The following is a 20,999-nucleotide window of genomic DNA, read 5'->3' as shown; positions in this document are numbered from 1 at the left end:
TTGCTTTTGAGGCGCAGCTTTGCCGGCTTGTTGGAGGAAGAAGCACCTGATCGGCATATTTTCGGCCCCTCTGATAAGCTGATAAGGCTACGAGAACGACCCGTCCAAATATCTTTGTTGACACCACTTCTCGTCACCATCTACATTGCCTACATTGCCTGCTATTCCACTTCCGATTTACAGCCTAAAATATGCGACGATGTGTTTCCCGCCAGAAAAATTCCGTGTTCCGGACTGATCCAGTACTGACTGCTTATGGCTTCACGCAGCCACTCCACCATTTCCCAAGACAAAACTATCATAGTTGCCAGCCGTCTTCAGGACCCATCCCCCGTTCTCGACAGCAACAGCGATCTATCTTTCAAAGCAGTCATTCTATCGCCTGTAGGCGAAGCCTCAACACCAATGCGGTGGTCAATCCCAAGATCCCGGCCAGCGAGATTTCTAACTTCGCCTTCGCATTCGAGTTAGTCTTCCGACACTTCTCCTTCCTTTTAGAGTTAATGTTTGTCCAGCATTGACGGCGTTCTCCTACGATCCTCGAAACCTCTGCCCGGAGCGACTGAAGCCCTGCTATATCTACAGAGGAATAGCATCCCATTCATACTTCTGACTAATGGAGGAGGGAACCTCGAAAGCGAGCGAGTTAAGCAGTTAAGCAAGAAGCTTGGTGTCCCTCTGTCAGAGGACAATTTCGTTCAGTCACATACACCGTTCAAATTAGTAGTAGAGTCGCTCAGCGAGCGCAGAGGGAAGTCTTTGGAAGAGACGACAGTTCTGGTCACTGGCGGAGATGGAGGAAAATGTCGACTCGTCGCTGAATCGTAGGCTATCGCCCTGGTCATTCTCTAGAACATGTTGCTGATAATAGACAGGTACGGATTCAAAAACGTAGTTATTCCTGCAGATATCCTTGTGGCCTGTCCTGCCATATGGCCGTTTAGCAAGATCTTCTCCGATACATACAAAAGTTCCGCCCGACCCCTCCCCCATCCGATCGACCCCGCGAATCCCGAAAAGTCTCTCCAAATCGATGCGATATTCGTTTTCAATGACCCCCGAGACTGGGCGCTAGATACGCAAATTATCATGGATCTTTTGATGTCAAAGAATGGCGTACTTGGCACGGTCTCGGAGAAGAATGGCGATGAATCCCTACCCAATTTCGGATATCAACAAGACATGCAGCCCAAGCTATACTTCTCGAATCCAGATCTTCTCTGGGCAGCAGCCTATCATATGCCAAGACTCGGGCAAGGCGGTTTCCAAGCTGCACTTGCCGGTGTATGGAACCAAGTGACAAGGGCGAAATTGAAGCGTACTGTGATCGGCAAACCACACGCAGCTACATATTTATACGCGGAGACAGTACTCCAAAAGCACAGGACAAAGCTTTTAGGCAAACTCGTAGGTAACAGCATCAGGAAGAAGAAGCATGATGTTGGTCTGTTGTCGAGAGTATTTATGGTTGGTGACAACCCTGCGAGTGATATCCAGGGTGCAAATAATTTCGCTAGTGCACAGGGCATTCCGTGGACGAGTATTCTTGTAAAGACAGGGGTTTTTGAAGATGGTACTGAGCCAGCATACAAGCCAAAAGTCATTGTGGATAATGTGCTTGATGCCGTGAAGTGGGCTTGCAAGCAAGAGGGTTGGAAAGATAACGAGAAGCTGATTGGGAAGTGAAAAGCTACTTCTTGCACTTCTTATAGAAGAGATGACAGCTGCGATTTATGGGCTCGACTAAGCATCATCTCTCATCTTTGCAAGACATGGGTGTCTCGGCTGCGTCTCAGTTCGTGGTTGCTAACAGCCAACTTCTATCCTGCTGCAGTGGTATTACTTATACCACGGAAAGTGGGGAAGAGACGAAACCACCTGGTACCAAATGGAATGACAAAGTCAGCTTTGGTTATGTTGTCGTGTAATATAGAAACAGATAAGGGGGTAGATACTACTAGACAAGATTCGACCAAGAATAGAGCATTTCATGTCTCGTCAAGCCTTCAGCAAAAGTTGGTTGACTGTTATTACGCCGTGATATCAGCCTTTGGGCAAGCGTCACATGAAGATTCCTCTAGCTTGGCTTATGAATACATTTTGTTCGGCGCCATCCCCTTCACTTAGTAATGTTTGTACAAGACAATAGCAGTGGCTAGACAATTTCTTGGGTTACATATTTCCACTATTCAGGAATAAACCCACCGCCATACTCACTAACATATTCGTCGCTATCCTTATCCCCCTCATCATCAACCCGAAAAGATTCCACGTCCTCTTCTAACACTTCTTCATCATCCGCATAAGCATCAACCCTCTCTTTAATCCTCAGCTTTAGGAAGAACTGCTTCCACATTCTCACTGCCGCATTTGTGCGTCTGAACTCCTCAGCACTAGCTCGTTCGTCTCGGAAGCCATCAATCACGGCTTCGACTGCCTCGCGATATTCGGCTGCGACTACGGCGCCTTTAAGAACCGCTGTTCCGTGGCGGCCACGAAATTCAAATCCTGTCAAGGCATCGGAGTAGTCAATGCTCAGCAGGCGTGCTGCGCGTGAGGTTTCGTTATCTATGTAATGGTTAGCAATGCCATCTTTAAGAGTACCTTAACTCGTAAAATGGACACACCGAGAATATGGACACCTCCCCTTGGCACCATTGAGGGAACGTAGATATCTATATTGCCATACGAGTTCTTTGGTACTCGACCATTGACTACTGGCGGCGGCTCGTATAGGTCTGTCTGGTCTTCAGTGTACAGGTTCACGCCAGCACGTTCGTCGGGTCCATCCCCACCATCATCAAAGTCGTCTGGCCGCCGCTTCGCAGGAACGTTTTTAACAGGTTGCTCGCCTATCTTCACTTCTCTACCGAGCCGATACCACGCATCAGCACTCTTCGCAACCTTAACATATTGCCTCCTGAAGACGCTTTCGAGCTTCTTGCCTCCAGGCACGCTGGGATCTCGCCCAGCTGCGACCTTGCCGCACGAATGGTCACCGACTAGAATCTCGTTCCGTTTGAGGTGGCGCTCCAATGCATATATTGGGTGGTCTTTGAAATCCGCGATGTTCGATGGCATCGGTTCATTTGCCTCCTTTTTCGAAAGTTCCGTGTCTTCGATCTGGTCTGCGTCACTTGTAAAGCCTCGCTTGAATGGTCTCATGGCTTTACGCCACCATCTGTCTCCTCCAGGCGTAGAATCTACCCTGTTCTTTCTTGTCTTCGCAACGTAGGCTTTAGTGTAGCGTCTTGTGACGTCGCGAGCACAACGCTCTTCTTCGAAAGCTATCACATATGACATGTTATTCTCTCGATCGGAAGCTGGAGGTTCGATTTTGGATGGCTTAGCTATCGTTTCTGTGACGAGAGGGTCGACAGGGAGCCATTTCTGGTGTGCCTCATCGAATACCTCTACCCAAAAGACTGGGTATGGAGACTCATGTACAGGCTTTGCTTTTGGTTTTGGAGGAGGACGTGGAGGAGCGCTTATCTCAGGCAGGTGGTATGCTGCTGCATTTGGGTGTCCGAGACGACGACGGGGTGAGATTGGCATGCCAGGTGCTGCAGGATGACTAGAGCTGCCAAATGGTGAGTTAGTGCCATGAATATTGATGGCTGGTCCCGTATCGTTTGATTCAGGTGTTGTTTTGCGTAGTCTTGGAGTGTGCTTGGGCATCGATGGACCACCAGAATTGAAGGATAATGGTTGCAACGAGCATACCAGACGAGTTTCCACGCCGGCACTTCGCAGAAGGGCACAAAAAAGCTGTGCACCGAGATCTCTAGATCCTTTCAGAGTCTTCGCTGCTGCGCGAAAGTCTGATTTATCGAACACTTCTCCGTTTTCAACTTTGAACTGCTTCGACGTTAACGACCGGATTATCTGAGAACATTAGGGGATGTATTACGTTTTGGAGGTCTGTCTCATTGTCTGCCCACAGCGCTCTCTTGAGACCCCTAGCTGTGATATTGAACCTCGTCCTCCACATGATAGAAACCTGTTCCAACCCCCTCTTCAATGAATCAGTCCGTCCAAATTGCGGCAGACTGGCCTTTGGTCTCAGGAATTTCAACATCTGCTTATCCAAAAGTGGTCTGAGCGATTTCTTGACATCAGAATCGTTACACCAGTTGTTCCTCATGTCCAGATGTGATAGCAAACATAAGACATGCATCTTGTGTTTCTCCACCCTTTCAATCTTCTCTGCTTTGCTAACGAGCCTTCTTCGTGGTAGCGTCGGTTTGGTTTGCGGTGCGGGTTTCTTGACGAGAGTCAAATCGAGGTCTCCGCTTGGCTCATCAGCTTCCGGCTCAACGTCCAGGTTGAGTCCCTGCCATTCTCCATCACTGTCCTCGGACTCTTCATCCGAATCTCTGTAGGCGGTTTGCTGTCGTTTAACTGGGACATCCTGTTCACCACCTTCAAGATCTAGCACATCCTCAAATTCGAGTTCTTCTTCCTCTTCATCTTTCAGTTGACTGGGAGCTGGACTGATGTGTGCAATTTGACTGGGCCGTCTGCCAGTCTTTTGTCGTTTCAATGGTCGTTCAGTAATATCTAATTGTTCAGGCAGAGCTTCTGAGAGCATGTCTTGGTAGATATCAGGGACTGCACTTTTGGTGGCTTTCCCTTTGCCTTTACTACTGGCTCCTCTCTTGCCTGCCATTGTGAATGCACTTCTTTAGGCTGTGATTTCCAACTAGGACTGAGTATTCGATCAAACTCTTGTAAGACTACTGTTTGCTAGTAGACTTCGTCGTCTCCAAGATAGCAAATCACATTGCTTTGCTGCCATGATCACGGTGAGTGTTTAGGACGTTCAGGCAAGAAGTGCTACAGGAAACCTATGACGACGGTAGCCTAGCTCGCTAGCGGCCGCATGGGTGGTTGAGATAAGAAAATAGCCTTGAGACGACGCTAGCCAAGGATAAAAGGTGATAAACCACTTGAAGATCTGGGGAAGACTGAAAAGAACAAAAGAAGAATGAAAACACGGTCAAGCTGAATCTCTATCCATGAAATAGAGCAAGCCATCTAGTTCCAGGGTTTTGTGGGTTGGGTAGGTAGGGTCTGTGGTCCTACGATTAGGAGGGGTGAACGCTGGTATCGTAGAGTACTGTAAGGCGCCTGGGCGCGTCGGCGTCATTACTTCAGGGGCTTAGTGATAGCGTTGCTCGCTAACGGAGGAAACATTAATATTGTCCACGCTGAATTAGTTTTGAGCTCCAAAGGAAGTTACTGGCTGGCCAGACGCAAAATATGGTGGAAGTTCTCTTAGATGTCAGAGAAGTACTAACATACCTCTAAATCTCTCTATAATCTCAAGGACTTGTGAAATCTTAACTCGATTTCTGTTGGTCCGCAGACCTATTCAAGGGAAATGAAAGGGGGCAATTAGGGGAACGGGCAATGCCAGTTAGGGGGTCGCAGCTACTAATGAACATTTGTTGTGCTGTCACAGCTAGAACAGCACTTTCTATCAAGGTAGTAACTCAGGACACAAGTCTGTGACTATATATCATTACGGTTCGTAAGATCAACTGTCCTAGAATCCGTCCTTCTTAATACCCTTACTCTCCTCCAACGCCAAACGCTCGTTATTTGCATCTACCCACCAAACGTGTGTAGGATCCTTACTCGTATTTATACCTTCAGCATCTATCTCGTCCCATGGTTTAGGTGCAAGAATATAGTGGACATTCTTGACCTTGTCATCTCGCCAGATCTTGCTATGCACATTCTCCCATCTTAAAGTCTTCAAGGCATTGTAGATATATGGTAAGGGAACCCAGCGTCCAGAGTACAGGTCCGAGAGTAACGACTGGTCAGCGAAGTCCATATCAATTACGGCATCAGATTCCATGTGCGCAACAATCTGATCGTAGACAGCTTGGGACGGATTGACGACTTGAAGACCACCATTCATAAACCCTAAAGGCCCGACAGCTGGGTCAGGGCCGACTGTTTGTGCAATTTCGGGAGTAGAGTGTTGGCTGGTGAAAGCGCAATTTTCTGGCACCCTATTCCAGGTCAGTATCTTACTATTGAAGTATTCTTCTATTTGCATATAGACAAAAAGCCACTCTTACCAGTCTTTAGGATAATGTGGCTTCTTCAGCGGATTACACACACACGCATGCCCAGCTGCGAAAACCCTCTTGCCTTTCCCAGCAAGCTCAGGTCCATCAAGCTCCATCTCTATCAACTCATCCATATTCTGCATAACTAACATATCACTATCCAACTGCACCACGCGATCATACTCTATTAAGCTGAACGGTGTTAACTTTGTCCAACAGTCGTAAAAGCGCGGATCGGCAGAATAATCTTTCCCAGCTTTAGGGAGCAAGTATTCGACTTTCTGCGACGGGATTTCGCGCGCAGCGAGAGCGGTGTGGCCTTCGGGAGGGAATGCATCGGTATAAAGTGCTACGAGGGGATATTTGGAGTTATGCTTTTTGAGCGAGTAGTCGAGGGTAAGGAGTCCAGATAGATACTTCGTATTTGTAATGAGAGTCGTCCAGACTATAGAGATTAGCTAACTTTTTATAGCACATAAACAGGAACATAGATACCTTTCCTAGACTCTGTTACTCTTTTCGTGGCAGACATCTTCCTCTGATATCAAGACTGTTGGATTGGATAAGAAGCTGGTAAGAAGGGGTAACGAGGGGTAACTGGGAAATTGTTGTACAGGCACAGCTAGCTGCGGTCGATTTACACTTGACTGGGTTCTGCAGCGGCAGACCGCCTAAGGATAAATGTCCTTAGCCTCGGCAGCCTTGCATTACCCAGACCCACCACAGCCTGGCGACGCGATCGCGTCCATCTCACACCTCAATCCTCAACATACAAAGTATTACCAATCAACTGATTCTTTGTCGTGACATAAGACAAACTGAACACAATTCCATTCTGCTCTCTTTTAGCGCCGGAGAAGTAAAGAAGCGTCAGAAATTTTTGTTTCTGTAGATTCAGCGATACTGATTCCGGGGTAAGGTGCATTCCTTACTGACAGAACAAGAGTGTCTCCTGGTCTACGTTTTTATCCGCTCACCAAAATCAGCACCTGTAAATAATAGCAGATATACGATAAAAATTCTGACAAATTACCCTTCAAAAAGGATGAAATGATATAATTGCTTCCTCTGAACAGAATGATATTATTTTCATGAGTTTTGCTCTGTTAATATGTATTTTATCGCGCGGTCAAAAGCAAGTCTCTCGTCGGATTTCTGCGTTCTCGCTTGTTTGGTGTGTGGATAATATCGTAGACCGGAGAGTGTGTAGGTAGCCCCTGATAGTGCAACCTCAGCTACGCCCTTACTCACTATCGATTCTTCCCACTGGCCATACGGCTACCTGGCAAGAGTGCTGGACGTCCTTAGGGAAATCAGACATGGCAGCTAAGAAGTATTGATGTTGTGACGTTGGTGCTGGTCTCTTGTGGAGCTAATTAAAACTCAGCCTAAGAACCTTAGTCACTAAGTTGTCCTGTCTCGCCTGTGTCGACTCTTGCGCGCCTTTGTTCTGTTCTTAGCCTGTGTTGAAGAACTCGAGGCGCTAGTGGGGTGGTGTGGTGGGGTTGTCACTAACCCTTTATCCTTATCGCTTGATACTGTGGGAAATTTTGCTTGAGACTTTATCATCCACCTCCGATGATTCAAAACAAGTAACTCTCCTGCTACCGCCCTAGCACTGACCTCTCAAACAGCAAGTCAGTCCCTTGCGCTACACCACATACAGTTCCCATCAGCTTCCCAAGATGTCTGTCGAATCTGCGACCCCTACGATACCTCCTGTTGTCGAGACCACTACCCCGCCATCAGCAGTTCCAACCTGTAAAGTCGTCCTAGCGAACACAATTGCAAAGAGCTTGCTTGGAGAGGTGGCACAAGGGCTGACAGAGCTGGACTTCAAGCCGAAGTTGGTTGGGTTCCTTGCAAACGAGGATCCTGCTGCTCAAGTGTATGCTGAGTACTCGGCCAAAACTTGCAAAGAGAAGTGAGTCTCAACGATTCTGTGGCTTAGTCTGTTTGCCAAATAAAAAGGATTATAAACAGGTGTAAAAGACGGAAGACCTACTTCAGGGAATGACAGCCGAGGGCCACATAAAATAGCATAGGAGTGTTCGCAAGTGTGAAAGCCTTTATTTGGATCTTCTGAATCTGCCTCGCAGATCGAAGCGTACATCCTTTTCGTTCTTTTAGTCGCTTACTTCGGATGGTTTTTTGTTGTCTAGCCGAAGATGAATAAATCAGCTTGCTGACAACTTCCAGTGGCTTTCTTTTCGAAATCCGTAGTATCTCAAAGGAGGACGTCGAAGAAGCAATTCTAGCTGCAAACGCGGACCCCTCAGTCCACGGCATCATCGTCTACTACCCTATCTTCCCGAGTCCCTCACGACAAGATTACTACATCCAACAGCTCGTCTCCCCTGCGAAGGATGTCGAAGGTCTTTCTCACACATACGTATTTAATATGTATCAGAACATCCGATTCCTTGACCCTCCTACAAATCAGCACAAGTCGATCTTACCATGCACACCTCTAGCGGTTGTCAAGGTCCTTGAGCACTTGCAAATATACAACACTGTTATCCCGTATGGAAACCGGCTGTTTGGAAAGACTGTCACTGTAATCAATCGCTCCGAGGTTGTTGGCAGGCCATTAGCTGCTCTCCTCGCGAATGACGGAGCGAATGTCTACTCAGTCGACCTGGATGGCGTCCAGCTTTTCACTCGCGGCACTGGAATCAAGAACCACAAGCATGAGGTCCATCCAAAAGAGGGCTGGGAATTAGAGCGGTGTCTAGCATTAAGCGATGTTGTGATCAGCGGTGTACCAGGTAAAAATTACAAGGTAGACTCAAATAAGATCAGAGACGGAGCTGTCTGCATCAATTTCTCTAGCGAGAAGAATTTCGATACTGCAGCAGTAAAGGAACATGCTAGTATATATGTACCGGCGATTGGAAAGGTCACTATTGCTGTTTTGCTCAGGAATCTTTTAGTAAGTTATTGAAATCGTTTCTCTTTTACTCGAATTAAAGTGTGACATCGAGCTAATCATTACCCTGTGTGTAGAGGCTTTCTAAGGATAACGTAGTGAATAAACCTTAGGAATTAAGGGTAAGGAGATCTGGAAACTTCAAGTTCATAGGAGAAGTCCTTACCTGGCTCGAACCCAAGAGCCTCAAGTCAAGCTTAGGCAAGTGTTCCGAAAGGTATACAAGCTGGTTTTGCTAACTTGGAGTTCTCAGAAGTCTGTTTCCGTAGCCTCTCAGCCTACTTCTAAGTACTAAAATCTCAAATCAAGCTCTCCTTCTCTCTTACACTCCTCCCTACAAACCCTTTCATAGCAGAGTCCACGCCTGCTAGCTTCCTTACAATGCTCTGCACCCCAACAGGCAGGACATTCATCCAATCAATCCACCTAGCATACAACGGCATTGCTAGCACTGCACTACTTCCCGAATCAATCGCAGCAATGACCTCCTTCGCCACATCTACTGGCTCCAATAATGGTGCTAAGAACGAGTTCGGCGTCTTCACGCCATCGAAAAGTGGTGTACTGAGCTGTCCGGGAGAAACTAGTATCGTCTTAATCTCTGGATTGTCTATTAACTCCGCAGTCAGAGATTTATGCAGTGCCGTGATTCCTGCTTTTGATGCTGTATAATCAGACAGAGAAGAGGCGCCTAGTTGACCTAGAACGCTGGATATTGTGACGATTGTACCAGTCTTTGCGCGAATCATGCCTGGGAGGAAGGCTTTAATAGTGTAAAAGTGGGAGAGGACATTAACGCGGAATGTGCGGTCGATTTCATCGGTTGAGAGGTCGAGTAGGGGTTTGCCGTTGACGATTGCAGCGTTGTTGATTAGAATTGTAGGGGTTCCGAGCTATTTTCTCCTTCTCAGTAACCATGTAATGTACTCTTGAGTAGATAAAGCTACTCACATCCCTCTCAATTTCCAGCGCAACCTTCGCAACCTGATCTTTATCCCCAACATCACAATTGTACACAGACACTCCCCTCGCCTCGCCAGCCTCCAAGTCCTTAACATCAAGAACCGCCACTGTCGCGCCTCGCATGCCGTATACCTCTGCGATCAGCAGGCCCAGCCCACTCGCACCGCCCGTAACAACAATGACCTCTTCGGAGAAATCCACTTTCCGCGGCTTCGAGTACGCGATCTGTCTATTCAAGACGCCGAGGAAGTATAGCGCTGTGAGCAGACTTGCGTAGCTGATGGAGACTTGCATCGCGGTCGCGGTCCACGACATGGCTTGCGCGCGCATGCAGAGCGGGACCATCCAAGCTACGAAGGGGTGGAGGAAAGTCACGTTCAAGACTTTGAGGATGAGGTCGATAGAGAGAGGCTTGGCCCAGGAGAGCTCTCTAGAGGGAGGTAATCGGGAGGACATCTTGGATTTGCTGATCGAGTGTCGAAGTTGATAGAAATTAGTGGCATGTACAACGTAATTATAGTAAATTAATGGAGATCTGAGAGATCAGAAGAAGAAGAAGCAGAAGAAAAGAAGAAGGAGGAAAAAGGTGTTCAATAGCTAGCCAGAGCAGATGAAACGTGTCATGGGTATCAAGTTGATATTGTGGGAAGTCTGTGTCCACTGTCTATTGCTAGGTAAACTACGTTCCAAAGAAGGCCGCTGACTAAGGCTATGCTAAGCTGTGATTAGTCCCCTGGTCCCCTAACAGAACAGGTACGAGAAAGAGCTCGGACGATTTGACTTGACTGACTACCTTATGAGATGATTTCTCCTAGGACGGAAGTTTAGAGGTAACGCTAACCGCCCTCTTAGGAACAATCGTTTGGTGAGTTTACGTTATGCATGTACCACGGAATAACCTATGTATTCTTTTGCAACCTTAGTGTTTATAAGGAAGATACTGTAAGTGCCTTGCCTCCCACATATGCATACCTGAAGGGAGAATGTTTCGATTGCTATACTGCCTTCCAAGTCGGGCATTAGCATTAATGGTTACAGATTGTCGATAATGTCCTACACGAGATGAGTGATACTTGAAGACCTTGACCAGAGGGTTTCTGAAGCATTCAATACAGCTCATGCCCTGTACTTCCTAGTCAAGTATGCGAATTCCGTGACTGTGCCACTGAATGATAGGGAGAGAAAAGAGAATTGAGTATAACTGGAAGAACAGGCCGTTATCTAGTGCCATGCCCAGACGCAGACCCGGACGCAGACCCTTAGGTAATCAGCGTGCTGCCAACGCCTTTATAGCCTCATGACCCTTTAATCGATTCCCTAGCGCCCACCCCTCTAGCTTGGCTCGCATGGCTCCATGGTTCATCCCCCGCCACAGCCTCAAAGACAACCCGACCCCAAGAACCCCAAGCTGCCCCAACTTTCTTGTCACCCACACGCCAAGGACCTTCACCGTCAAACCTCCCCTCCCTTCCTCCCTTCCTCCCGCATCACACATGTCTGACCTCAGTGCCATCTGATCATGTTGCGTCCTACATAAGTATCCATCCCCCGAGTCAGTCTCTTCTACGCGGCATCTGGCGTGACCAGAAAATAAACGCTGTCCCACCGAAGAAACGCATCTGCCACCATCATGTCGTCCTCTATTCTAGCAACGGCATCGAGGACTGTGGCTTCCGCTGCCTCTGCCTCACCAACTGGCAATCGCGCAGTTCCCCAAGGAGGAGTAATTGAGGGGCTCAATCCCACCACCTACGATGCCAAAAATCCAATCGTCCTGTTCATTATCCAGGTAAGGATGCCAGTTCCTTTCTCCCCAGAGCCGGAGAATAAAGCACATGGGTAAATCCCGTCAATCCGGTTCAGTGCTGCAAACACCCGTCGACCCAGAGTCTGCGGAACTGTGTAGCTTGACTGCTCGCATTCCGTATACATACAGTTGCTCTGCAGGATCTTGGATATCGTATGCGGTCGTTCCGGACGATCTACGCAGCGGCACATGGAAACTGGGCAAGCAGAGGCTAATACTTCTTGCAGGCAGGGATTATCATCATTTTCTGTCGTATCCTCCATTTCCCCCTCGCCAAACTCCGACAACCTCGAGTCATCGCAGAAGTCATTGGTGGAGTTATACTCGGTCCCTCGGTGATGATGCGAATACCCGGTTTCAAGGATGCCATATTCCCACAAGCGTCTATGGCAGGCTTGAATTTGGTGGCTAATCTGGGATTGATCTTGTTCTTGTTCCTGGTTGGCCTGGAAGTGAATATGCGTATGTTTATTACCAATTGGCGTGTAGCACTGAGCGTTGGATTGGCTGGAATGGCCCTTCCTTTCGGTCTTGGGTGTGGGATTGCATACGGCCTGTACCACCAATTCAGAACCGATGAAGGGATTGTGGAGATCAGCTTTGGTGTATATATGCTGTTTATTGGAACGGCATTATCTGTGAGTGGTTTACAAGAACCGACATTATTGAGGCTAACAAGCCATAGATCACTGCCTTTCCCGTCCTTTGCCGTATTCTCACAGAATTGAAGCTCCTCAGTACTGCAGTCGGTGTCACGGTTCTGGCTGCAGGTGTTGGAAATGATGTCGTTGGCTGGATTCTCCTCGCTCTATGCGTTGCACTTGTTAACAACGGTTCTGGTATTGCAGCGCTCTATGTCTTACTAGCTGCTGTAGGATGGATTTTGTTCCTTGTTTACGCCATTCGACCGGTGTTCATGTATTTTCTGCGCCGTTCCGGAAGCATCCAGAATGGCCCAACACAGGGAATGATGGCGGTCACAATTCTTTTGGTTTTGACATCATCCTGGTTCACACAAATCATTGGAGTTCATGCTATTTTTGGAGGCAAGTACATAACAAGACTGTTTAGCTTTAGCTGCTAACAATTTATTCCAGCTTTCTTAGTCGGACTCATCTGTCCCCATGACGGTGGATTTGCGATCAAACTTACAGAAAAGGTTGAGGATCTGGTATCTGTTTTATTTCTGCCACTTTATTTTGCCCTATCCGGTCTTGGCACCAATCTAGGATTGTTAAACGATGGCATCACATGGGGATACGTTATTGGAGTTATTGCGATTGCTTTTGCTGGTAAGATTATTGGGGGAACTCTTGCTGCACGAGCGAACAAGCTTGTTTGGAGGGAGAGCCTTACAATTGGATGTTTGATGAGTTGCAAAGGTCTCGTGGAACTTATTGTCCTTGTAAGTGGTCTTTACCTAAATGAAAAAGTAGTCGCTGACACAAACAGAACATTGGTCTCCAAGCGAAAATTCTATCAACAAGAACATTCACTATGTTCGTTGTCATGGCTCTCGTCACTACCGTCGCAACTACACCACTTGTCCTCGCTCTATACCCACCATGGTACCAAAAGAAACTCGAGGCTTGGAAGAGAGGAGAAATTGACTGGGATGGAAATCGCTTGACGCCAGACAACGATACACCCAAGGAATCCGTCGAGAAACTTCGAAACAACCAAGTCCGCAAATTGCTTGTTTATCTCAGACTCGACAGCTTGCCCAGTTTATTCACCTTCATTGCGCTTCTAGGTGGTGACAGAGCCACCGTCAGCACGAAGATCCACAAGGCTAAGACGGAACTTGCAACAGTACCGGAGGGCGAGAGCTCAGACTCTACATCGGTCGTTATATCGAAACGACCACTTGAGGTCCACGGTGTACGGATCTTGGAGCTCACAGAGCGAACGTCCTCAGTCATGCAAAGTTCCGAGCTTGATGACTATGGTCGTAGAGATCCTGTCGTCAATGCATTCCGAACCTTTGCTCAGCTCAACAATGTCGCAGTTTCAGGAGACGTATCCATCGTTCCCGAGGATTCTTATGCAGAGACATTGATTGGACAAGCCTCGGATCATTCTTCGGATCTTGTTTTAATTCCCTGGAACAACTCTGATAGCTCGACCGAGTTTGGCACAGTCAATGACTCTCTTTCGGCCAGTGTTCAAGATGCCTTTATTCAGAAAACACTAGAGACCGCAACATGCAACACTGCAGTCTTTTACAATCGTGGCTTTGGTGGTCCATCGACAGCCCCAGAGCCTAGACTTGCCCGAACCCTCAGCGGTCTTAGTTTGCGCAGTCACCGCGAGTCAACAACATCTCCTATCGCAGATCGCAGCCATCACGTCTACTTCCCATTCTTTGGTGGAGCCGATGATCGCGTGGCGCTGCGCTTTGTGCTTCAACTTGCACAGAACAGCAACGTTACTGTCACCGTCGTACACTTCAACACACCAATTCAATCCGGAAACGAAAAGACCCCAGAGGTCACATACCAAACAGCTCAAGCATCAGGGCCTTCAAACTCTTCAAAGCTCACCATTGCTGAGAGAGTTGATACCGAGACCATGTACGCAACTGCAGCTCAAGATGTGGCCCTCTTGCATACACTCCGTGACTCCTTATCGGCGTCGCTTACCAGTCGGGTTGTTTTTGTGGACATCGCTACCACAACTCCAATCACGGACTGTCTGAACCACGCGAGACAGGAGATTGGACAGTCGCCGAAGAACGCAGGTGATCTCATTGTAGTTGGCAGGGGCAAACATTCACGCGTCATAGAGAACTTCCATGTTAACAACTACGAAATGCGGAGGACATTGGGCCATATTGCCGAGGCCATCATTTCCGGAGGTGTCAGAGGCAGTGTGTTGGTTATCAAAGCTGGTGCAAGTGCCCAGGACTCTTAGATATATGTGGATTTACAGTGATGGATACGGCGTTCGTTTGAGGTGTGATATTGGGTTAGGATTTGAAATGGGTATCGACTGGTGTTTTGGCTTGGCTGGATATGGCTATTGGGTAGCCACCAGATTTACATGGATTACTGCATCTATCAAGCTACCTTGGATAGAACGGGATATTTTGGAATTCATACAAGCCTTTGAGCTTCGCATATGACATGCATGCTGGGGAGTCGGATAATGATTCTGGGTACATCACTGAGAGAGAGAGTCACAGTATTACTTATTAGGGGATTCAAACAATTACAGTATATTTATCGGTACAAATATCTAAGACGCAGATATTTCAAGCACATCATCGCAATAATACATCTCTAATGTCTAGGAGAATCAACTGATTTTCAAACAGTCATGCCGATTCCTCCCACTTCTCCATCCATCAACGTAATAAGCACGGCTCAAGCACCACCTTCCCTCTTAGCATACTCCTCCTCAATCCTCTCCTCATACAGCCTATCAGCTGCCTCCTCCTCTGCTTCTGTTTTCTGCGTCTTGCTGCTGCTGCTGCTACTGTTTTGGCCGTTCTGAGCAGCAGTGGTAGTAGTCGTGTCGTCGTTGGACTCCGTTTGCGTGTTAGTGGTGGACTTGGAGGGGAGCTCGGTCTTTGGTTGGTATGGGGCTGACATTTTTTTTTTTTATTCTTTTTGGGAGGGATATGAGTTTATTGATTTGATTTGGATGAGATAAGATAATCAGGTATGAGTTGGACTGTGTGTGTGTGGTTAGTTTGATAGGAAACGATGAAGGAGAAGGAGAAGGAAAAGGAGAAGAAGCGGTTTTAAGCCACAGGTGGCAAAGACACTGCTGGTGTGGCGCAGCTGAAAGAGCCATGTCACATGATGTAGCTTACATGAGCCTTTGACTTCTTGTCCGGGACTACTGGAGACATTCTGCTGCCGCTTTTACATCCTCATTCCAACAGCCCTTTGTGTGTTTTGACGCAAAGAGCCATGAAGAGGAATTCACTGTCTTTTTCTTCCTTCTCTACCAAACGGATCGCACGCCCGGGGCATACATTAATTGAAAGCCTCCACGACAAAATGATACGAGGATACCCTGGAGACGGGAGGAAAGGAGAGGTCGCCGATGACATACTGTACATGTTGTGCATCATTTCGGAATAATAATGCTCCACTCGCACTAACATACCTTATCCATCTGGTCGATCATACAAGTGGTATCAAAAATCTTAAAGGTATCAATGTTCCACTTCTCTGGCTCTCTTGAAGATGCTGGTAGATTGCATAACTCCCGCTAAGATTCAAAAGTACTATTCTTTACAACTGTTTGATCTTCCACGTCCCCTGAACAGAGTATTACGCTAACCGTATTCTCAGCGGCTGGGCGTGGGAGGGACCGCTGTGATACTGTACTGAACAGTACCTAGGTAAGGCACTAGGTAGGTACAGACTACAGTACGTACCGCAGTGCAAGTACTACCAGTGGCGAGGGTGGTGTCACTGGCTCGACTGGGTGGGGTGGTGGTGATGATGATCAAGACTTCAATTCAAGACAGAGAATAGTACAGTAGATTTTCATGCCTGCGACTCAGGATAATAAGTTAGATGATAAGTAGACCAGCTTGACCAGGCAGCGGCAGCCAGGCCCCGGGACGATTTATATTTATACTTCCCGCGCTGCGTGCGTGATGCAGTCTGCAGACGGCGGACAGATTCTGCAGAGTTGTCAGGTTGATTATTATTTGATAATTGACAGCGTTTCACCGAAATTCTCAAAAATCGAACCACAAACGAAGAGGCCAAAGTTGAAGGTGAAGTTGAAGTTCCAGGAGTCTTGAGGTGTTGCGCACAGTAGGTAAGTTAGTAGAGCTGTGAAAAGTCGATCAGCCGCTATCCAGCAGCCAACCAGACCCTGTCGAACCCTGTACAGTACGAAGGTACAGTAGTGAGTGACTGCGTCCACATCCAGGACCGCCGAGTCGCCCTGTCAGGCTGTCACTCTCCCCCACGCCCACCGCCCCCGCCCACCGCCCACCGCATAGGCAGGCCACTGGCCAGACCTCTTCGGCTCCCGGTTCCAGCCCCTCCATCGCTCCATCTTGCTCCAACCATGGACCGACCCAATCACTATCAATTCCGTCCCAGAACAGCCAGGCAGATCAAAACCTGTCAGACAGGTGCAACTTCACTCCACTACCCTACTAATGCACTGCTGCGCTGCTGCACTGCTGCACTGTGCTACAGTACACCTGTAACTTGCACTGTAACCTGATCGAGTACATCTTGGGACCTGCCTACAGTAGTTCAAGGTTACGCCCATCTGCATGCAGATGCCATCCCGCGGGCTGCCCCCCTCGTCTTCAACTACGCCCGATTTCTCAGCTCACTCTCACTCTCCCACTCCCACTCCCACTCCCACTTCTACTCACAGTCACACCAGTCATGTCTCTGGCTGCTCCACGATTATAGAAAGCAGAGATATCCCACTCTCTACTCTCACTCCGCATCCGCCCTCGAGATCTCACGGGGATGCCGACGAAGAGGACGAGGAGCTCGACCCCGAATCAACAGGCGCCCTCCTCCGACAGCACATTCGAGACAGTGCCGAGGATGAGATTGCAAACAACGATACCGAATCCATAGGACCCTTCCGCAGACTCGCAGGACTGATGTCCAAAGCACCTCTCCTACTACGGTCTGCGCCAGGCTTCGGCACAGGCTCGTACGGAGCAGTGCCGATTGGGGCGTCGACAGAGAATAGCGACGAGGACGACGTGGATATAAGCAGGAAGGAGGGCAGAAGGAAGGAGTCCAGGCTGAGGAATACTATAAGTTCGGGGACTCTGGGGTCTAGGTCGGGAGATTCTACACGGAGGAGACCTTCAAATGCTAGGCAGAGAAGCTCGACTGATGACGAGGATGTGCCGCTGGAGAGCAGGCTGGCGAAGAAAGGAATCCCAATTCCGAATACAGAACAGGACTCTACGGATTCGTCAGACGAAGAAGCTATAGACGATGCCTCTACGACGAATGAAGAGGATCCTCCGGATAACTCTCCATACCCCCAAGTTCGAGCGTCTGTGTCTGCGGTAGACAATACTGCCCTCTCCATCAATACCCCGCGCATGTGGCTATTGTCCCTATTATTTGCCATTCTCGGATCTTCAACCAATCTTTTCTTTTCATTACGATACCCCAGCGTCTCGATTACACCAGTCATTGCATTGTTACTTGTACATCCCCTCGGTCTATTATGGGACCGACTTTTCAAACGACGAGATGACCCCGCCGAGGAGTTTTTAGACGGCTTCAGGGTTGCCGACACGGACACGAATTATGAACACAAAGGGGCTTTGAAGAGAGCCAGGATATGGCTCGGCCAGGGTAGGTGGAATGAGAAGGAGCATAGCTGTGTTTACATCAGCAGCAATGTTTCTTTTGGGTTTGCATTTGCTACTGATGTCATTGTCGAACAGACGCATTTTTACAATCAGGAAGTCAGTATCACATATCAGCTCCTTCTGATCTTGTCGACCCAGATTCTTGGATATACATTTGCTGGATTGACGAGGAGGTTCTTGGTACGACCAGGGGGGATGATATGGCCTGGAACTTTGATGTCTGCGGCTATGTTCACAACACTCCACAAGGAGGAGAATACAGTTGCCAATGGATGGAAGATCAGTCGGTGGAAGTTCTTCTTTATCGTCTGGGCTTCATCCTTTGCATTCTACTTTCTTCCAGGACTCCTCATGCCAGCACTGAGTTATTTCAGCGTTGTCACCTGGTTCTTCCCGAAAAATGTGGTGGTTGCGAATTTGTTCGGTGTGGCTTCTGGCCTTGGACTATTCCCCGTCACGTTTGATTGGGCGCAGATTGCCTATATCGGATCTCCACTCCTCACTCCTTTCTGGGCTGCTATGAATGTAGTTGGTGGTCTTGTGATTGTCATGTGGGTTCTGGCTCCTATTGCATATTACAAGAATCTGTTCTTCTCTTCGTACATGCCGATTCTTTCTTCGGCTGTCTTTGACAATACGGGGAAGATTTACGATGTCAGCAAGATCTTGACGCCGGATTTTCTGTTCGATAGCGAGGCATATCATAAATATAGCAGGGTGTATCTGCCCATCACATATGTTCTGAGCTATGGGCTGCAGTTCGCTGCTCTGGCGTCTCTCCTCACGCATACTGCTTGTTGGCATGGGAAGGATATCTGGAGGCAGTGGTCAAGATCTTTGAAAGAAGTAGGCGGAGAGACAAAGACAGCATACACGCCATTGAATGCGGTAGATGGTGGACGATTGAGACGATCCGATTCAAACATGGAAAACATCATCAGCCAGGAGGACGTCCACAACCGATTGATGAAAAGATACAACGATGCACCAATGAGCTGGTACTTGGTCACATTCGTGAGCATGACCGCCGTGGGCATGTTTGTAGTTGAATAGTGAGTGTTTGGCTGGTTGAGAGATGCTGAGCTGACTCTGTCTAGTTACCCCGTGCATCTTCCATGGTATGGACTACTCCTTGCTCTGGGCATATGTTCCATTCTCTTCATCCCGATCGGCATCGTTATGGCCATCACCAATCAACAAAGCAGTATCTACCTCATCTGCCAACTTGTCTGTGGAGCCGTCTTCCCCGGCAGACCGGTAGCAAACATGGTCTTCGTCACATACGGCTACATCTCATCCGCACAAGGCATCAAGTTCTCAGCCGATCTCAAACTCGGCCACTACATGAAGATCCCACCCCGCATCCTCTTCTCCGTCCAAATGGCCGCCACAGTCATCTCATCCATCACCCAGATCATAGTCCTCAACTGGATGTTCGCCAACGTTCCCCGCATCTGCACCCCCAACGCCGTGAACGGCTTCGTCTGCCCTATCGCGCGCGTCCACTTCAACGGCAGCATCCTCTGGGGCGTCGTCGGGCCCAAGGAGTTCTTCGGCCGGAACGCAACCTACCATGCTCTCGTCTGGTGCTTCCCAATCGGTGCCGTCGCCCCGATCATCCTCTGGCTCTACGCAAGAAACAAGAAGGGGAACATCGTCCGCAAGATAAACCTCCCTGTCCTGTTTGGCTCACTCAGCTGGATCCCGCCTGCTACGGGTCTCAACTTCTCGGTTTGGGCCCTCGTCTGCTACCTCTTCAATTACGTGATTCGTAGGCGTGCGGGAGCTTGGTGGGCGAAATATACTATGACGCTTAGTGCGGCTTTGGATTCGGGCCTTGCGTTCGGACTAGTAACTGTGTTTTTTGGGTTCGTGTACCCGGGCTTGATGGAGGGGTTTAAATGGTGGGGGACGGAGATCTATAAGAGGGGGTGTGATTGGAATGCGTGTCCGTGGAAGGTTGTGCCTGAGGGTCAGCATTTTGGCCCGGACACGTGGTGAGAGGGGAACTGGCTTGGGTAGGCGATGCCTGGGCGTTTGGTGCGGCATGGGAGGAGCCGGAGGAGTTGGATAGGTGCATATATACCAATGGGATGATAAATTTTCTGCAATCTATCACTGTTGATGGTTTGACAAGCTCTTCCCTTGATGTTGATTTCTATACTTTTCTGGGTTGATTTGATATCTCGAGCTGTCTACTACATGTGTCCTAGAACTGGGGAAATATCTTGCGGCTCAATCTACAAGTCTCACTCACAGCAGCTGGGATTTGGAGGTGGCAAGATGTCATCCGTAGCGATTCTCGAGGCGTGAACTCGCCTCGCCCCTATCAATGCCCAGTCTTCCTCCCGCGATATATGGAAAGATGGGGATCCACAAGCTTGTAAGACTTAGTTGCTGTCCAGGGTCTACCTAGAAATGGGAAGTGCATTGATCCGACGTCCTTTGGGGTTACTGGCTTGGTCATCAAGACTCTCGTTGGGAAGTCATCTGACATGCATAGTATTTGATGGAGCAGGCATGAGGAATCAATCTTGAGAATCCATGATGGAGTGTAAAGACGCGTCCGCTATGCGTTTCGAACCTCAGTACACTACAGATCCAATTTTGTCTTTTGCCTGATTACTCGCATTTGCAGCTCCGATGGGATGATCTTTTGGAGGGGCGCGCTCTCGGCTCTCCTGAGTCATGTTCTTGGAAAGTGAAAAGGTATCACCAAGACACAATACAGACTTTTAGGACTTCACCAACATTTTGCACTGGATAAATGTCCAGGATGAGGGGTATTGACATTGTCCACCCATCTCATTGGCCCGCTTGGAGCCCCAGGTCTCGACCCACTCAGGGACGTGGGCAGGAGGGGGTAGGTAAAAAGGATAATACCACCGC

At 48.5% G+C, this 20,999-nt stretch overlaps 8 protein-coding genes across 8 annotated transcripts; 4 read left to right on the top strand and 4 right to left on the bottom strand.

Annotated features, from left to right (window-relative positions):
• The first annotated feature begins 126 nt into the window (after nt 1–126).
• ONS95_009718 (uncharacterized protein) lies at nt 127–2,003 on the top strand. The gene is made up of 3 exons (XM_058503276.1): nt 127–466; nt 516–824; nt 876–2,003. Exons 1-3 carry the CDS (start codon nt 192–194, stop codon nt 1,684–1,686), a joined length of 1,395 nt encoding a protein of 464 aa, XP_058359988.1. The 5' UTR covers nt 127–191; the 3' UTR covers nt 1,687–2,003.
• A 182-nt stretch (nt 2,004–2,185) lies between these two features.
• On the bottom strand, nt 2,186–4,669 carry ONS95_009717 (uncharacterized protein; the record flags this gene model as incomplete). The annotated part of the gene is made up of 4 exons (XM_058503275.1): nt 2,186–2,568; nt 2,628–2,738; nt 2,796–3,858; nt 3,911–4,669. The coding sequence occupies 4 exons, from the start codon at nt 4,667–4,669 to the stop codon at nt 2,186–2,188; spliced, it is 2,316 nt and encodes a 771-aa protein (XP_058359987.1).
• Nucleotides 4,670–5,548: 879 nt separating this feature from the next.
• ONS95_009716 (uncharacterized protein) lies at nt 5,549–6,615 on the bottom strand (the record flags this gene model as incomplete). The annotated part of the gene is made up of 3 exons (XM_058503274.1): nt 5,549–6,023; nt 6,093–6,528; nt 6,579–6,615. The coding sequence occupies 3 exons, from the start codon at nt 6,613–6,615 to the stop codon at nt 5,549–5,551; spliced, it is 948 nt and encodes a 315-aa protein (XP_058359986.1).
• Nucleotides 6,616–7,768: 1,153 nt separating this feature from the next.
• Nucleotides 7,769–9,125, top strand: MTD1 (NAD-dependent 5,10-methylenetetrahydrafolate dehydrogenase; the record flags this gene model as incomplete). The annotated part of the gene is made up of 3 exons (XM_058503273.1): nt 7,769–8,007; nt 8,283–9,015; nt 9,090–9,125. The coding sequence occupies 3 exons, from the start codon at nt 7,769–7,771 to the stop codon at nt 9,123–9,125; spliced, it is 1,008 nt and encodes a 335-aa protein (XP_058359985.1).
• A 186-nt stretch (nt 9,126–9,311) lies between these two features.
• Nucleotides 9,312–11,190, bottom strand: ONS95_009714 (uncharacterized protein; the record flags this gene model as incomplete). Its single annotated transcript, XM_058503272.1, has 2 exons — nt 9,964–11,190; nt 9,312–9,905 (listed from the first exon to the last, which is right to left on the bottom strand). Exons 1-2 carry the CDS (start codon nt 10,429–10,431, stop codon nt 9,312–9,314), a joined length of 1,062 nt encoding a protein of 353 aa, XP_058359984.1. The 5' UTR covers nt 10,432–11,190.
• Nucleotides 11,191–11,302: 112 nt separating this feature from the next.
• On the top strand, nt 11,303–14,997 carry KHA1 (K(+)/H(+) antiporter). Its single transcript, XM_058503271.1, has 5 exons — nt 11,303–11,764; nt 12,010–12,420; nt 12,468–12,828; nt 12,880–13,187; nt 13,235–14,997. The coding sequence occupies exons 1-5, from the start codon at nt 11,606–11,608 to the stop codon at nt 14,693–14,695; spliced, it is 2,700 nt and encodes an 899-aa protein (XP_058359983.1). The 5' UTR covers nt 11,303–11,605; the 3' UTR covers nt 14,696–14,997.
• ONS95_009712 (uncharacterized protein) lies at nt 14,998–15,490 on the bottom strand. Its single transcript, XM_058503270.1, has one exon. The coding sequence runs from the start codon at nt 15,373–15,375 to the stop codon at nt 15,148–15,150; it is 228 nt and encodes a 75-aa protein (XP_058359982.1). The 5' UTR covers nt 15,376–15,490; the 3' UTR covers nt 14,998–15,147.
• Nucleotides 15,491–17,033: 1,543 nt separating this feature from the next.
• ONS95_009711 (uncharacterized protein) lies at nt 17,034–20,111 on the top strand (the record flags this gene model as incomplete). The annotated part of the gene is made up of 2 exons (XM_058503269.1): nt 17,034–19,162; nt 19,208–20,111. 2 exons carry the CDS (start codon nt 17,034–17,036, stop codon nt 20,109–20,111), a joined length of 3,033 nt encoding a protein of 1,010 aa, XP_058359981.1.
• Nucleotides 20,112–20,999: the final 888 nt, after the last annotated feature.

The sequence above is a fragment of the Cadophora gregata genome (genome assembly GCF_030347475.1).
Source record: "Cadophora gregata isolate MNR1 chromosome Unknown scaffold_4, whole genome shotgun sequence".
Taxonomy (NCBI): Eukaryota; Fungi; Ascomycota; class Leotiomycetes; order Helotiales; family Ploettnerulaceae; genus Cadophora; species Cadophora gregata.
The sequence above is the reverse complement of the archived record's forward strand: the minus strand, read 5'-3'. Positions and strand labels throughout refer to the sequence as shown.

Excerpts from the sequence above, each read along its gene's own strand:
- ONS95_009712 (XM_058503270.1), bottom strand. The coding sequence starts at position 15,375 with ATGTCAGCCCCATACCAACCAAAGACCGAGCTCCCCTCCAAGTCCACC.
- ONS95_009718 (XM_058503276.1), top strand. The coding sequence starts at position 192 with ATGCGACGATGTGTTTCCCGCCAGAAAAATTCCGTGTTCCGGACTGAT. Across the intron at positions 467-515 it reads AACTTCGCCTTCGCATTCGA|CATTGACGGCGTTCTCCTAC; the intron begins GTTAGTCTTCCG and ends ATGTTTGTCCAG. Across the intron at positions 825-875 it reads TGTCGACTCGTCGCTGAATC|GTACGGATTCAAAAACGTAG; the intron begins GTAGGCTATCGC and ends GATAATAGACAG.
- KHA1 (XM_058503271.1), top strand. The coding sequence starts at position 11,606 with ATGTCGTCCTCTATTCTAGCAACGGCATCGAGGACTGTGGCTTCCGCT. Across the intron at positions 11,765-12,009 it reads TCGTCCTGTTCATTATCCAG|GCAGGGATTATCATCATTTT; the intron begins GTAAGGATGCCA and ends TACTTCTTGCAG. Across the intron at positions 12,829-12,879 it reads AGTTCATGCTATTTTTGGAG|CTTTCTTAGTCGGACTCATC; the intron begins GCAAGTACATAA and ends AATTTATTCCAG.